The following is a 14149-nucleotide window of genomic DNA, read 5'->3' as shown; positions in this document are numbered from 1 at the left end:
TACATGGAACCCTGGGCAGTATTTTAATGTCACTGCCCCTTCCACCTACACTGTGGAAAACCTGTACAATTTCATTGGTGCTTTTAACAGGTTACGTCTTTGGCTCCGACTACATTTTAAGGATTGGAGCGATATGCTACAAACAAAATTAGAAAAACAAAGGTCCCTCGTAACATTATAACCAAGTTTTAATTTGGTTGCAAAAAATGATAAATTCATACCTAACCTAACTAACTGGAAAAGAAATTATTTTGAATCAATATTTTCCTGAAAGAAATCAGTAATATACTTGAGGGGGTGGGGCTTGGTCTTTAAGGAACTATGGACAAAAAAACTTATCCAAGAAGACACCATGAATAGTGAAGGCGGCAAACCCCAGCACAGTTCCGTCTTCAGAAGTTCGTGCGTGGGAGTTTTAATGGTTTGTTATTTCTCTGCAAAGCAAATATGAGCTCCGCGTCCCGGGTGTGGAGCTCCGTGTCCGGGGCCCCTGTCAGTTACCGAGCTCCGCGTCCCGGGTGTGGAGCTCCGTGTCCGGGGCCCCTGTCAGTTACCGAACTCCGCGTCCCGGGTGTGGAGCTCCGTGTCTGGGGCCCCTGTCAGTTACCGAGCTCTGCGTCCCGGGTGTGGAGCTCCGTGTCCGGGGCCCCTGTCAGTTACCGAGCTCCGTGTCTGGGGCCCCTGTCAGTTACCGAGCTCCGTGTCCGGGGCCCCTGTCAGTTACCGAGCTCCGTGTCCGGGGCCCCTGTCAGTTACCGAGCTCCGTGTCTGGGGCCCCTGTCAGTTACAGAGCTCCGCGTCCCGGGTGTGGAGCTCCACGTCCGGGGCCCCTGTCAGTTACCGAGCTCCGCGTCCCGGGTGTGGAGCTCCGTGTCTGGGGCCCCTGTCAGTTACCGAGCTCCGCATCCCGGGTGTGGAGCTCCGTGTCTGGGGCCCCTGTCAGTTACCGAGCTCCGTGTCCCAGGCGCGTGGCCGTGGCTGGCGCGCGTGCGCGCGGCTCGGGCCGGGCTCGAGAGGGAGAGAGAGAGAGAGAGCGGGGAGAGGAGGAGGAGGAAGCGGTAATGGCGATGGTCCGGAGTTAGAGTCTACAAAGCAGCGGCCCTGGCACGGAAAGTGCAGATTAACTGCCGGTACTGATACCTATTGATCGCGCTGAGGATCGAGGGAGGGGAGGTTATAGTTTTTTTGCCCCTTAAAGTTGTTGGAAGAGACTTTTGCTCTTTTTTTCTGAAGCCCTGACGGGAGTTGGGCTTCTGGACAAAGTAAACTCTGGGGACAAACCCGTCCCGGTCCCGGCAGTGGCCCTCCCCTGAGGACGGGGGCGGTGGGGGAGCTGGCAGTCCGGGCACAGCCCTATCGCTGGGCTCGGCTGGGCGGGGAGGCGCTGTCTCCCGGCGGGACAGGGCACCGCTGAGTTTGGGGAATGTCTACATGGATTCGGGCCGCCCTGCCCTCAACTTCCCAGTCTTTATTTGTTAATCCTTCCCAGCTTTTCCCTTTCTGCAGATGGAGAGTTTGGAGTCGCTGAAGTAACCGCCGAGGCTCGAGCCGTCGGAGCGGCTTCTCGCCCAGAAGCCGCCTCTCCTCTTCACGCTTTGTTTTGCGGTGAAGGAACCGATGGTAACCTCCGGGGAGCGGGCACATAAACTTTGCCAATAATTTCCATCATATCGCAGTCGCCTAATGGTCGGGGATCTGGTCTAACATGATGAAAGCTGAAGGTAAAGGTGAGAGGACGTTCAGGAGCGCTTCGCCCCATAGGAATGCGTACAAGGCGGATTTTCAGGCTCTGAGGTGCACTTTTGATGGAAGCAAACAGGAAAACATTCCTAAAATGGGTGCCCAAAAAACGAATAGAGAAACTGGACACAGGGAAGAGATGAGAGGAAGGCATTTCGGTAATCGTGTACATAAAATAAAAAATATGTTGTTACAAATGGGCAACACACCCGATGAAATTAATGAAACTAACAAGCCTGATTTACATCCAGTTTCTCAACAGAGTGGAGTTGCCTATAATAATGCCCATAAGTCATATCCAAAAGCATCCAGTTCAGATAAAACGAATAGTGAAGATGGGGATTTGGACAAAACTAGCATGGCTGAAAAATTCTCCGAAACGAGAAAACTTTTTGAGCGTCAAATTGAAGAAAAGGTGTCAGATAAAGTCCCTCATAAAAACGAGAACAAAGTTTCACTTAGTGTTTCATCTGAGAGTAGAAGGAGCGGCTCATCGTCTTCAGAAAGTGGAGGAAGAAAAGTTAAGAGCGACTTAAGTCCCACCACTGATCTGTCCAACAACGATTTGAGAGATCGAAGTAATCTGAAAGCTGCTAGCGATTTAAAACAAAACCAACCTCGCTCATCTCTAAATGCAGGCCCAATTTCTAGACGATTAGAAAACTTTCTAGCGGATAGTGACAGCGATGAAACAAACAAAGACAACAAAACAAAGACCCCTGCAACTGAGTATCGGATTTCTGCAGGGCACCAAATGCCGCCCGGCACTTCATTTATCAGTAAAAGCACGTCCCCTGCAGGAGATGATGAGAAATTGTCTCGTTCGATTTCAGTGAATACACCTAAACAGAAAAGTGAAGATCAGAAAGAAACAGGAATACAGATCTGTAGCAACAATTTTAGGACACGTGAAAGTCACCTTTTGGAAGCAGAAAAATGTCAAAAAGATTCCTTTGGTTTCTCTGAACCACCATCTGCTCATAAAACGGTTCCTTTTAGCAGCAGTGCCTTCAACAGTGAATCAGACAGTCATGTTCCAAATGTGGGTGCAAGCAAAATAGGAGTAGTTCGGGCAGAATTGGTGGAAGTTCAGAATGAATCTTCAGAGAGTGAAATTGAATTGGATGATGTTTTTGTTGAGAGGGAGGTAGAGAAATCAGTGGAACCACTAGCTCAGAACATTAGCCGTGTGGCAGGACAGACACGTGAAACATCCAACATCAAAGAAGACAATGATCAGACGTTTGAAGAGATAATGAGCAAATCAGATGACAGTGTAGGAGAGGAGGAAGATGAGGATATTGAGAACATTGAAGAGGAAGATGGAGATAGTGGAAAGTTGTTTTTAGGCTCAGAGGTTTGTGGGATAGAGAATGCTGCATTTGTAGATGATAAAGACACTGAAGAATCTTTCCAAGAAGAAAATGAAAGCAAGTGTGATGATGAGTACTTGGCTGAAGAGATTAACTATACCCTTGATGATGATTATGAGGAAATATCTGGCCTTTCTGAGGAAGAAGAGCCAAATTCACACAGACAGGTTCATTTCTCTACAGCTCCAATCAAGGTAAGTGTCTTGATTTTCTTCAGTTAAAAAATATTGAAAGAGAAAGAGAGCCTGAATAATTGCAGGAATAAAAAAAATCCCTCTTTTTATCCCAGAATTGCAGACTAGACAGAGATTAGTTTGGAGACCCTTTCTGAAATAAATATCTTCTCTTCTAATTCCCATTTAAATTGAAAACCTATTACTACAAGAAGTTACGAGAGAGTTTAGCAAAGTGTATAGAAATTTTCCAACATCTAGATAAAAGGAATAGAGGTCTATCTTTGGTGCCAGATCTGACATGTAGTTGCTCCATCTCTACACAGGATTCATAGAGCAACCTGACCTCCGCTAGTTTCATGTTTTAATTTCTCACAACCTGACTTTTCTGAGCTTTCCATTTTATTATCTACAATTGTGTATCTTGGACTTGCATTCACTTACAACTAGGCTGAGACCAATCAACTCTATTTCTATCTGGATCCTTCTTGTCAGCAGATTGGGTTTGATATCCTCCCCAGAAATAGAATAATATAACGCTGTGCCATTCTGTTTCTTGAGGTAGTCAAATTTCCACCTGGGGAGGAAAGCCTTCCATCAGCAACTTAATTATAAAAACAGAATATAAGCCGTTATATAACGAACTGAAAATGTAATTTTAAAAAAATCTAATTCTATATCTGATTAAAACATTTTCTGTTTTTGCCCTGTAACCTCATTTCACTTGCAAACTACATTTTATCATGTCTTCCCATGTAAAATGCCATTTAAGATTGTTTAGAATAAAATAAATTTGTTCAGCTCCAGGCTTTCTGAATAGTTAACTATGTGTTAAAGGTTGTTACTGTTGTTAAAGTTGCAGCTGTTGTGTCCAAACTGAGTAAGTAGTTCGGTCTTTTCTCCTGCCTAGCATATGGTGTCCAGTTCTGACTAGTGTAGAGGAGAGCACTGAGGACAAAAGCTTAGTAAACTCGCAGTTTGTTGTTCTCCACCAGGTTGCTGTTGTTCCACACTGCAAGAATTACTTCTATTGGTCACTTCACAGGCAGTCTGTCTTGTGAGATGATGATTTATACCTTGGTGGTCAATGCTTTGTGAAACGTTACTTGGTTGGGCTCAGGAGCCCCACTCTGGCATGGCAGTTTCTGCCAATCTTGCTACAGATGAATGCAGTGGCTGAAAAGATGCAGGATTCACTATTTTCTGTTTTCTCATCCAGCAGAACAGTGTTTCTCTCCACCCCCACTCTTTTCTGATGTTCCATGCACAGTCAGCCTCCAGAAGCCCTGGCCATTGGCGACTGGCTCCCAGTTATCTGTGTCTATGCCTGCTATCTTCATATCTCGCTTGCGGGTGTCCTTGTAGCAGGGGTAAGCATGTCCTGCAGGTGGTGACCCAATGGCCAGTTCACTGTACAGAAGGTCTTTGGGTATACAACTGTCATCCATCCGATAAACATGACCAAGCCATCCCAGACGCTGTTGGCTTTGTAATGAGTATATGCTGATAGAATTAGCATATTCCAGGACCTCTCAGCTGGTGACCTTTTCCCACTAAGAGATACCGAGGATATGTCTGAGACAATGAAGATGGAAACTGTTCAGTCTTTTCTTCTGCCCAGCGTATGGTGTCCAGATCTGACTAGTGTAGAGGAGAGCACTGAGGACAAAAGCTTAGTAAACTTGCAGTTTGTTGTTCTCCATCAGGTTGCTGTTGTTCCGCACTCTTCTTACTCAGTTTGGACACAACAGCTGCAATTTTTGCAATGTGCATGTTGATGTCAGCTTGTGTCATTGCTGGTGACTGTGAAGCCTAGATACGTGAAGCCTTCAACAACCTCCAGTGCCGCATCAATACTGATTGCCAATGCCTTGACCCACGGCATTTGTCGTCTTGATGCCCATGATCAAACCAGTCCTTCACAGGTGTGAGCACCTGTCCATTTTCCGCTGAAGATGTTCCTTGGAATGACATCATTGGTACAGAGCAGTTCTCTGTCTTTGATTTTGTCATCTGCTATCAGTTTATCTACAGATGTCTAATTGCACATAAGAAATGATGGAAAGCTATTCAGATCCAAGACAAAACTCTGCTGTGTCTCTTGGTCAAATGATCATTATGTTACTTGTGGTCGATGTGTTTTGAAACAATTCAACCACCAGGATTGAATATGGCTTCATACCATCAAACTCCCAGTGAATTTTGACGGGAATAGATTTGTGAATTTTGTAGATCGATTTTGAAATTTGTCAAATGAGCTGTATGGTCTTGTTTCTGTGAAACCTTTTTCAGCAATTTTTTAATCAACTGGTTGTGATCTAATATTTGAGATGACTTGGCAGCATATTCACTGTTCAAGCATGTTAATTTAATTTTAATTTTAAAAATAGTTTACTTATCAAAAAACCTTACTACTTTGAAAGTACCACAAGACAGACTAAAATCCAGTTCTGACCATCATTCTTGTTTTTCCTTCCACATCTCAAATTCTTAGAAGAATGAAAACCTATGTAGTTCATCCTTTCCTATTGTATCTGACTGCATATTTTAGAAAGGTTATTAGATACATGTAAAATAATTATTGTACAAAATACAAAGGAAAATAATTAAAAACTACTCAATTTAAACTTCAGCAGCAAAGCTCCTATAAAATTGTGCAGCCATTTGAAAATATTTTCCCACAATTGACATGTGCCAGGCATGTTTTGTAAACAAATGGAGTGAAGGCATTTAAGGTTCATTCAGTGGTTCACCTTGAGACCAAAATGACAGCTGATAAAAAAGGTTGGCATACATAAATAAGGTGGGACTTAGCCCTCAAATTTTTGTTGAGCAATGTTTATGATCCTTTAAAATGTTAGTACTTTTGGGTAATGCATTAGACTTTTTGATTGAAATGTGACACCTTGCAAACTAAAAGTTGTAGATTGAAAATTGTACTTTTCCAAGTAGTTTGTGGAGGTAAATCAATGAGCAGCTCACTGTGTATGTACATGTGTGTATGTACAGATGACATTGGAGAAGTGCCACCAAAATTATTCAGGCCACCTGCAACCAGCGAGCACTTCAGGACATGAACTGTATTGTTAATCATGACAACGAGATTGTGATATGGTTTTAATTTGAACTGTTGTCAGTTTGAGTGAACCATAAGGGTGTTTTAATTAGTGATGCCTTCCTCAGATTGAGGGGTACTTGGATGCTGACATCTATCCTGATGACTGGGTACCCATTGCTACCTTTTTCAGTTTAGTTCTGTCTCAAAAGTCTAGGCTCGAGACTGGATTTTTTTCCCCCCTAACACTTGGGCGCTTCCAGTCAGATCTGTGCATTTTGAGCATTTGTAGTTTGCAGAAATCCCCAGAATCCATTTGTAGTTTTGACTAGAAGCAAAGAGTGTGTCCCCTTGCTCCTTAAATATTTATTTTTTAACAACTTTTCTCAATTACTTGAAAAGAAGTCCATTGAATTATTGAGGCTTTATTTCAAACCATATCAGGTGAAAATATTACCTGCTCTAATTTTATTCTGAGCTGCTTACTTCAGCAACACTTGTAATGACGACACATGATTAGCAACAATGATTGCTTTGATAGCGAAACACAACTGTTTATTTAGAATATTTTCAGTCAAAAGATTTAGAAACTCAAAACATTTTTCTTTTCTGAACTGTTTTGGGGCTCAGGCATGATTTAGTGTATAACCCCCTCCTTAGGACTCTTGCAGCTCTACCTCTCCGCAGTGTTCATAAGCAGACTGCTCCTTGCTCCTAGACTTTTGGATTTTACTCCCCAGTGTGACAAGTTTCCAGGGCCTGGACTTGGAGTTGACATTTTTGCTAGAGTTCTGACTCTGTTAGATGATGGAAGATGCTGTAGTCTAAATATGTGCTCGGTTTCCCGAGATACATCAGTGGAATTTAGTTAATTCCAGTGTTGGAAAGTTTCTGTTAGGCTTTCAGCAATTTTTGTTTTGTTGTGTTTTCGGATTATTGAAAAGAGAAGCCCATGGACAAATTTTAATAGTTGTATTAAGATGAAGTTTTTTTTTAATAGACAATGTGTATGACAGGAAGAGGGAAAACCTCTGAATTATTTACTTTTCAATGAAAAATCAAATTGCCTTCGTCCATTATAGTTTGTGCTTTTTGCAAATTATTTGATTATTTTTGTTCGTTCTTGGGATATGAGTGTTGCTGCAAAGCCAACATTTATTGCCCATCCCTAATTGCCCTTAATCGCTGCAGTCCATGTAATGTAGGTATACCCAGAGTGCTGTTAGGAAAGGATTCCAGGATTTTGACCCAATGACAGTGAAGGAACAGCGATATATTTCAGAGGGAAGCTTGCATGTGATGGTGTTCCCATGCATTTCCTGTCCCTTGTCCTTTTTAGGTAGTAGATGTCATGTGTTTGGACAGTGCTGTTGAAGGAACCTTGACGAATTGCTGCAGTGCATTTTGTAGATACAAACTGGATGATGAATTTGAGTAGGTTTCCAATTAACTTCTATCTCAAACATTCTTTACTTCAGAAAGGATTTATGCTCAGTGACATATATGGGCTGCATCTGCAGCTGTAAAAATAGCACAAAATGCAGTTTTAATGTGTAATTAAGTGACAAATTCAGGGAATTAAGTATGCCTTGAGTTGCAAATCTCCAGAAGTTGTTGGCTGATTTAAGCCGCTCAGTTTACTTCACACAAACGACATTTTGCCCTTAGCCCAGCAAGTTCTTAAAAACAACAGGGAGGCTAACACATTAATTGCCCATTAAATGTGCCACAGAAATGTAAGTCTGGCAATTAGAGCACAAGCACCCTTTTAACAATATGGTAACTGTTAATGGCAACTAATTCATCTCTCTGGCTCAGAATTTGAACAATCTAAATGCTTCAATCTAATTTCTACATGTCAATGATTGGAGACTTTAAAAATGTCATTGTTAAATTTTAGGTTTTTTTTCCTTTCTGTCTCACCTCTCTATCTTAATGCAGTTGTTTCATTCTTTATTTCACTTTCTTTACTTGATTTGACTCTAGTTCACTCTCGTCCTCTGTTGTTCTGTTCTTTCTCAATCCTTAATTTCATTAGTTAAGGAGATATTCTGCTGCTGTTGTTCACTTAAGGTCCCAGATGCCCTGTTGCCCTTAGCACACCATATCAGGCCACATTTCTAGCAAATTACAAAAACGTTTTTGAGCTGAAGGGTGTAGGGAAGAAGTAGTCTCGGCCAAAGGTGCACGAGATGCCCCTTTCCAGTAAGATCTAGCCTAATCTTTTCTCTCCTATCAATTTTTTCTTCACAAATGAGTTGCATTTTGAAAATGTCTTTGGGAAATAGGCTATGAGTAGCTTTAATAAAACAGAAAATGCTGGAAATATTCATTAGGTTTGGTAGCATCTTTGGTGAGAGAAACAGAGTTAACATTTCAGGCTGATTATCTTTTGTTAGATTATCGATCACAATGCTAAATTAATATCTGCAAAATAGGAACACAAGCTAATGTGATTTCTCAGTTACACCCCCCCCAAAAACTCTCACTAAACTGCGTGACTACATGTATAACATCAATATTGCTTCTCATTAGAAGCAGCATCCTTAAAAGAATATGACCTAAAACCCTAGAAAATATCTAGCATAAAATCCTAAAATGTGAAGATTCTCCTGACTCTTGTAAGTTTAATGATGATATCCCTTATGCTTGCTGCTATGATTATCAAAGCCTCGAGGAATTTCAGATCCATATAGCGAGGTATGAGGCTGAATATCAGAATTGTTTGTAATGAAGTTAAGCCATAGCTACAGTTATGTTCTGTCTTTTCTTTACCCCCTTGTTAAGGAAAATATATATTATGTTAATTTGATTATTATGTTAATATTCCATTGTTAGGCCTGTTTATCAGTTGAAAGGATAGATATGTCTATGCTGCAGTATCAGCCGTTAAGAGGGGTGCAAGGATTATGAAGGAATGTTCCATGTGGTGATGGTTTCAAATACAAAGAACACAAATTTATAAATGAGAAGGGAAATCAGGTGGCACTTTGTTTTACACAAACAGTAATAATAAACTTAAAGCATTTAAAATGCTTCAATCTAATTTGATACAAATTGATTCAATAAAGTGTGTTTCAAAAGAGAGAAGTGGTGATGAGTCACGCACATTGTATAGGATCTGTTGAAAAAAGACTGGCTTTTTGAGCTTGGTGACTTTTCCCTATTTTTAAAATTAATGAAATGCCTTTTCCTTTGCTTTTTTCATGTGGAAAAGGCACCTGTTTTTTATTCCCAGTTTGCGTGTGCATTTCATCTACTGCATTTATGACCTACCGTAGGTTGCAGCATATAAGCGAAGCCCGTTTTTTCCAGCCCAAAAAATCCATGTTTTTGCACATTATCATTGTTTAAGTTGACTCCCCTACTTCCTCCCCATCCTCCCTTTTCTCAGCCGTGACTTGCTATGTTTACATTAGCAGTCAGCCATAAATTTTCACTCCACAAATGCATGAAATGGGTGTTCCAACAAAACGGATGAAGTATGAAGCTGGTTTCAAGCTCAAAGTCATAACATTTGCTGATGCATCAAATAACTGTCCTGCAGCGAGGGAATTCGGTGTTGGTGAGAAATTGATGTAAGAATGCAAGAAGAGGGAATCTGCCTGGAAGAAGCTGCTAAAGACACAATGTGCCATGAGAACAGGGCCTGTAAGGCACTGGCCTGATCTTGAGAAGCATGCATCAGAATGGGTCCTCAAAAATTGTCATAATGGTTACATTGTCACCAGAAATGCAATGCATATACATGCATTTAAATGGGCCAAATCAGACCCCGAGGTCAGCAAAGATTTCTGAGCAATACCTAGTTGGGGTAACTGCTTTATAGAATGAAAATATCTAGTGTTCGGCAGAAATCCAAGCTTGCTCAGACTACCAAAAGATCTTTGCCAAACTTACCAGTTTCCAGCAATTCTTCATCAGATATGAACGTAAACATAGGTACCTGTTATGCCACATCGGTAACATGGATGAAATGCTCATGAATTTCGATCTGCCCAGCTACCAAACTGTGGAATGGAAATGTTCGAAAACAGTTCTTGTGAAGACCACCGGACGTGAGAAGTCAAGATTCACAGTTGTGCTATCCTGAACAGCTGATGGAGTGAATTTAAAGCCTATGGTAATTTTCAAATGTAAAACCATGCTGAAAATCAAGTTTCCTGAAGGAGTTTTTGTGCATGCCCATGACTACAAATGGATAAGGATGGAGTGAAATAATGGATTGATAATGTGTGGAACAGGCCATCCAAAGATTGCAGCTTATTGCTGTGGGACATATTCAGATCCCATATAACCAATGAGCTCAAAAGGTGCCTGCGAAGAAAAAACACCTAAATTGCAGTTATGCCAGTGCTCTAACATCTGTAGTTCAACCTTTGATTGTGTGCCGCAACAAACCATTTAAGATGAAGTTGGAGCTGAATGGAATAGGTGGATGGTTGATGTAGGAAAAAACCTTTACAAAGAGTGGAAATATGCGCACCGGCCTGCCTGACATTTTGTGTGGTTTCATCATCAAATTGTAAGATGCTATTAGTGTACAAGTGTCATCAGTTTGTTCACAAATGCAGAGTATCCAATTCGACGTCTGTAGAGGAAACTGATTTGTTGAAGATGGAATGATTATGAAACTGAAAGCGCCACATCTGATCCAGAGTGGGATCCTTATGCTGATGCCATAGCCAAAGTGACTCAGAATGAATTTGATTAATTCTTTGCATTGGATGCCGAAGACAATGAATTTGGTGGGTTTTAAAATGCTTAATTATGGCTAAACCATGCAACATTAATTTATTGCTTTTTTTTCACATTTCAAAATGATGACCACCCACACCAGCGGTTCAGATTTAAACTCAGCTTGTTAGTTGATCCCCATTTTTGTAAGGACTTTCGGAGGTTTCATAGGTCAACTTATACGCTGATCTACGGTACCAAGTTGCAGTGCCAATTGTGGTGTCCTGCTGATTTGGTTTTGTCTGGTATTCCAGTGAGGCCTGGGAAATTTGAATTGTTACAGAAGTTTCAAATTAGTTTTTTCATATCACGAATTGCTGTGTGATTTTAAACCTTTTCCAGTCACATCATGACAGTATTGTTGAGAGTCAGTTGCTTTAGCAGTGAAGCATGCCTTAAGGCTTGCTGTTAAACTTAGGCATGGTCAGCTAATAACAGTTTGAGCTGTAAAATAAAATCTGTACTCTAGGCTAGAAAAGTGCAGGAATAGCACCTGTTCTTTGAGACATTTGGTGGGCCAAATGGTCCGTCATGCATTACAATCTTAGAATAGATCAATTTTTCTTCTACAAGAAGGGGTAAAGAAATAAGAAAAGAATAGAATCATAGAAAGATAGAGTACAGAAAGAGACATTTGATCCATCATGCCTCTGTTAGCTCTTCGAAAGAACTGTCCAATTCATCCAATTCTCCTGACTTATTCAGATAGTCCTGCAAATTTGAGTGTTATCTATTTCAGATTATTTGCTTATTTCAAAAGTAAGCTTAGTGTTTAACCTTCTGAAGAGTTTAGCCAAACATGTTTTTGGCTCCCTGTCCTGTTTTCCTCATTCTCTCCCTTCAAATAACTTGCCCTATCCATTCATGGACATCACCTTGACCTTACTATTTCATGTGATCCTAAATGATTGACCCCTTCCTAATATCCCAAGCAACCCCATTTCCTTTTGCATCCGCTCCTGAAATAAATGTTTCCTCCTTGTTGCTTGCAGCTGCACTTTCAAACACTCTTCTGCCCACCATTTGGCACTCCATTTGACACAACAACTCTACAGCTACTCCCTCACCTTTTCCACAGCTATGTCTCCAATAAACTTTGTTTCCCATACTAGTCATCCCACTAACATCCCTTTTCCCGTGGCATCCAGCTTTTCTGGCAGGTCCGAGGATATGAGGCTTCAGTGTATCTTGTGCACAAACTGGCTTAATCATCTGTCATCAGACCTGACTGGATCACAATAAAGTTTAGTGGGCCTCATTCTTCTCTGGCAAAACTGCCCTCCACTTTGAATTAAAGATAAAAGAACAAATCCATTCCTTTGTTCTCTCCAGACTTTACTATTTCAATTCAATGTTCCCTCTAAGCTATGCAGCAACCTGAAAGTTCCCACACCAGCTGAGCACAAGTCGGCCCCTTTAAGATCCACGTGTGTCCGCCCACTCAAAGGCCCCACGCACTTGAATGAATAGGCTGCGCACAACAAAAAACATATTTAGAGGGAAATGTTGTTCTAATGCTCTCCTGACTGACCTCCCATCTTGCTTTCCCCCAGAAAGTTTAGTTTATTTAAAATTGAACCCACACCATGTCATGCTGTACCCTCACTGAACTAAATTGATGGTCAGTTCCACATTGCTTAAAATTTATAACTTTACTTGTTTTAACTCTTTCCATTGCTTTAGCCCTCCTTCCCTCTGAAATCTCTGTCAATGATATAACCTCTTATCCCCAAGTTCTCTATTTCTCTGACTCTGCCACATTCCCACAGTTCCTTGCACCATTGGCAGCGTTTCTGCAATTTCCTCCCTAAACCTCTACCTTTCCACTTTTATTTTTTAAAGACCTTTCTTAAAATCCACCTCTTTGGCACCCGCCAAATATATCCCTCTTTGCCTCACTGTTCATTTTGCCCTTGCACTTTTGAGATATCTTGATTTTTTTTCTACATTTAAATAATGTTTTTGTAATTGTTCTTTCTGGTATGGCAGTAATGAGTTTACTATTTTGGACCTTTGTTCTGCTTTAAAATAAGCATTTGATTTCAATAATTATTTATCAGTAGATAATAAAGATGGAGAGTTCATTTTTTGAAGTTTCTACTCTTTATTGGTGTTGCATAAACTTGATTTGATCTCCATTTTTCTAGGATCTTTCAAGTTGTAAAAATATGGTCCAACACAAGTTTTAAAAATAAAGTTTGTCTGAGAAGTAATCCCTCTTCTGCCTCCAGCATTTTTTTGTATGTGCGTGTGCATCTGTCTTGAACCTCTACTTCATTAATATTTTTGCGACCTATCTCCCCTCATTGCTAGTATGCTGCAAAATACCATTTCTATTTTTCAATGTGTTGAAATCATGGCTGAAATTTGGAGAGGCAAAACTTAAACTGCTCGCCTCCCCTCTTTTTAAAACTTTTTTCATGATCTTTACGCTTTCAAAACATGGGCTTGGAATCAACTATTTACCTCATCTGCACTTTATTCAAAACTGGTGATTTGCGTGACAGACTGGGTCCTGTAGCTTGGTGTCACTTTTTTAAAAATTGGCATCTTTTATTTTTCAACTCTGATTGCTTACTGCATTCTTATGTTGCCTTTTTAAACATGTTTGGCTTTGCTTTTTTTGTTTTTATTATGATATCCTGCTTTAATCTTTTTTTATTATTTTGTCTTGTGAATGCTGCTTGTGCACTGTAGAGAATTATAATGTGATCAGTCTTAAAAGGTAGTGTAATTTACTCAGTATAAAAGCTGGAACAAGGCAGAACTACAAAGTATACTATCCAGAATGATCTTTGCTTAACAATGGCAAGCAGTAGGCTGCTTTTTGAACCCTTGGGCGTGCAAATTTCTATAATGTTTTTGGAAAGAATACTTCAGAAGTATTTTCCTCTTAACATGCAAACTGATGGAGGTGAGGTATGGAGCAGGAGTACGGTTTCCCTGGACTTAATCATGTTGCATTAGATGCTGCAGGAAAATTGGGCAATAGATGAATCAGTGTGTAGGGTGGTGAATACACAAACCAATATATGCAACTGGCCACTTAAAGACCATGTTGGGCCACCAAG

At 40.7% G+C, this 14149-nt stretch overlaps 1 protein-coding gene across 4 annotated transcripts in view; it reads left to right on the top strand.

Annotated features, from left to right (window-relative positions):
- The first annotated feature begins 280 nt into the window (after positions 1 to 280).
- LOC121284984 (neurabin-1-like) overlaps positions 281 to 14149 on the top strand; it is a 111562-nt gene continuing 97693 nt past the window's right edge. For 2 of the 4 annotated variants that reach the window (XM_041201032.1, XM_041201029.1), the window contains exons 1-2: positions 281 to 421; positions 1507 to 3307. In XM_041201032.1, coding sequence (XP_041056966.1) covers positions 1706 to 3307 — 1602 coding nt within the window. In that variant the 5' untranslated portion in view covers positions 281 to 421; positions 1507 to 1705. Of the gene's footprint in view, positions 422 to 1019; positions 1131 to 1489; positions 3308 to 14149 lie in introns of those variants that run through there. The other 2 variants (XM_041201030.1, XM_041201031.1) reach the window with 2 other exon arrangements.

This window comes from Carcharodon carcharias, chromosome 12 (assembly GCF_017639515.1).
Source record: "Carcharodon carcharias isolate sCarCar2 chromosome 12, sCarCar2.pri, whole genome shotgun sequence".
Lineage (NCBI taxonomy): Eukaryota > Metazoa > Chordata > Chondrichthyes > Lamniformes > Lamnidae > Carcharodon > Carcharodon carcharias.
The sequence above is the reverse complement of the archived record's forward strand: the minus strand, read 5'-3'. Positions and strand labels throughout refer to the sequence as shown.